The 3,094-nt window shown below is 40.5% G+C and overlaps 1 protein-coding gene across 1 annotated transcript; it reads right to left on the minus strand.

The window, feature by feature from the left end:
• Nucleotides 1-760: 760 nt before the first annotated feature.
• Nucleotides 761-2,881, minus strand: LOC127668838 (disintegrin and metalloproteinase domain-containing protein 26A-like). Its single transcript, XM_052162648.1, has one exon. The coding sequence runs from the start codon at nucleotides 2,852-2,854 to the stop codon at nucleotides 761-763; it is 2,094 nt and encodes a 697-aa protein (XP_052018608.1). The 5' UTR covers nucleotides 2,855-2,881.
• Between the last annotated feature and the right edge of the window lie 213 nt (nucleotides 2,882-3,094).

The following is a 3,094-nucleotide window of genomic DNA, read 5'->3' on the forward strand; positions in this document are numbered from 1 at the left end:
TATCACAGCAACAGTAACAAAGTAGTCCAGTTGTGTTGGAGAGTTTTGAAACCTGTGTGAAAAATCACCTGCAAGGTGAGAGCTACTGATACTATGCAGGTGAGAGCTGAGATTACACTAACCATGACAGGGACCTCCACCATTCTTGCAAGTTTCCAGTCTCACTCTGGCTTTCCTAGGGGCAGATTCTAGTTGATAGGAATTGTCACAAGGAAATAGGATTTGGAGGTTCTTCTCTCTTCGTGATGAAACAGAATGAAAAGAGGAATGGTCTTTAGAACCTAGAGAAATCAAATAGAAAGAAACACATACAGAGAGGCATGGCTTAGTTCTATGCTATGGAAGCAGACATCAATTACTTTAAAAATTACACAACACTTTGCTTACAACAAAGAAAAGTATGGATGAAGTAGGATTTCCTTTTATTTGGTGGTGACACTTTTGATATGCAAACACGTCTCTAGAACATCTGGCCTGTGATTACACACACACACACACACACACACACACACAGAGAGAGAGAGAGAGAGAGAGAGAGAGAGAGTCCTATATTAAGAAGTATTAAGAAGTCAATACATCAATACCTGCATGAAGTTTTGTAGGATATTTTTTATTATTATTATTTCTTTTGTGTTTGTGTTTTCTTTGTAACTGTGGCATCTTTGGAAGGTTGTGCAATTCAGCAGACTTGAAGTTTGGATTTTCAGATGTCTTTTATCACTGGATACTGGGACTTGCACAGCTTATTTTAGGGATTAATTCATTCGTTCCTCTTAATTATGCCAACTAAAGAAACTATTACAACTGATAAAACAATTAAAAAACCTATGATGTATAAAGCCCAATTAGAATTTGAGAAAGTCAGTGGAGGTGGTCCACTGTCTATACTACCTCCATGGCCACGTAGTCGACAGTCTGGTGGTTCCCATGTGATGTCACAATGGCAGTGGTGTTTGTTGTTGCAGACACCTTGCATATGGCATAACTGTGGTGAACAGTTACTTACTAGAACAGATTTGCTGACACACTTTCGGTCAACACATAAATAGTCTGGCGCACAAGCTGTGCCATCGGTCACTGCTCCAGAGTCATCTATGGTAATCCCAAAATGATAGTCCATAGTCCAGCAGGTGATATTATTGAAGTGAGTGTAATGCACTGTTTCATGATTTCTCCTTTGGGGCAGTTCTGTCACGTTCTCACACTGAATTCGCCCACAGAGTACATCAGCAAGTTGGCATCTTCTGTATGTAAAGCTATCATTACCACAGTTACCGAAACGGTCGCCCCGTTTGTTCATTTCTGTGTAGCAAATTTTATTTGCACTTCTGCTTCCATTGCCAAAAATCTTCCGACACTGTTCCTCACGTTGATGACATCCCATTTTATAGCAATAACCCTCATCACTGCAAGGGGTTCCGTCCTCTTTATACACATCTTCTGGACACTCAGCTGAAGTTCCATTGCACCACTCTGGAAGGTCACACTCATTTTTCTCTTCTCTACAAACAGTGCCTGTTTGAAGGAACTGGCAATTTTTGCAACAAAGTCCAAAGGCACATTGAGCCCCAGGTTGGAGAACACAGTCTTGGCTACAGCATGGGTCTTTTAAACAGGATTCAGTGTTCCCACAATCGCACTGCTCTCCTTCCTCAACCAAGTTATTCCCACATATGGTTAGGTTTGTTACTAGTTCTTCTGGAATATTGTATAAGCAACTTTTTGTGGTAACAACTGCATACATTTGTTCATAACTACAGTTGCTGAATTTGGGGGAATTAGATTTATATGGGGCCATTATGCAACTATCTAAACCACAAGTACATCCACTTACATCATGCCCCATACCCAAGTTGTGACCCATCTCATGTGCTACAATGAATGCCATGTCTGACATTACATTAGAAACAAAACTGTTAATTGCACAGTTATAAGGTGTACAAACTGCACCTACATTAGCTAACCCTAAATACATACCATATCTGCGTCTGACAAAAAGGTGTATGATATCATATTTAACATGATTGCCGATCATGTTTCGCTTCCACTCACAGAAATCATTTAGGACGCTATCTATAGTTTGTTGCACATTGACATGGTTTTTTTCATTCCACACTTCAAGAGTGGTTAAAACCACATCAGTATCAATTTGAAGATAATAGCCATTTATTCCATTGACGATTTGCAACATATCTTGAATACAAGTTGTGGTATTGCTATTTCTTTGAATATATTGTCTATTGTCTATTACTACAAAATATTCAACGAACCTGTGGTGGGTCCACCAATTCTCATAGGGGATTTGCAAAAGTGTGGCAGCAGTGCTTTCTTGAAGCTTCATTTGTCTTGCTATTTCTTCTTCTGACAACCCACATATCATGGGAGAGGATTCTGACTCCTCACTGTCCATTTTGTAAGCCAGATGTTCAAATGTGGAAGTTGAGCTCTTGGGCATGATTTCATAAGTTGTACCATTTATCTCTAGTATGCCTTGCAAACTCCCAAGACAGGTGTTAACAATGACCAGGGATTCTGGGTCTTCATCCACATAGCCATGGTAGTAGCAGTCAGTTTGCACAAAAGGCTGCTCTTCAAGGAGATCACCTTGCTGAGTGTAAGTGAATAGTCTGAAGTTTCTGGATATCAAGTTTTTCTTGGGTTTCATAGTGATTATGTGTCTCTGGCCCCCAATGTGCAGGCTATAAGACAGCCAACTGGGGGAAATAGTACTTCTGCTAGTGACAGCGACCCTCAAGGGTATCACTACTTCTGGAAGGCTACTGTACTCAGCATGTCCAGTTGGTGACCATGCAGAAAGGAAGAACATCTCCCATACGCAGAACTTAAAAAACATGTTCCTTTTATTGGCCAGGGCCTTATCCACAGTCTAATAGTTTGCTATTAGAGGGCAAAGGAGCTTGAGAAGTCCTTGCTGTCCCAGTCCTCAGTTTGTCTAGTTGCAGGCAGCACTGGCATGTAATGGTGTGTCTTCTGACAGAGTTGAGTCATAAGAGCAGCAGGACTAGAAGAAACAGGTAAATAAAGGTAAACAGCTATTATTAAATCCTGCTTGAGTGCAATTAGATGACATAAC

This window comes from Apodemus sylvaticus, chromosome 18, assembly GCF_947179515.1.
Source record: "Apodemus sylvaticus chromosome 18, mApoSyl1.1, whole genome shotgun sequence".
NCBI lineage: Eukaryota > Metazoa > Chordata > Mammalia > Rodentia > Muridae > Apodemus > Apodemus sylvaticus.

Excerpts from the sequence above, each read along its gene's own strand:
- LOC127668838 (XM_052162648.1), bottom strand. The coding sequence starts at position 2,854 with ATGTTTTTTAAGTTCTGCGTATGGGAGATGTTCTTCCTTTCTGCATGG.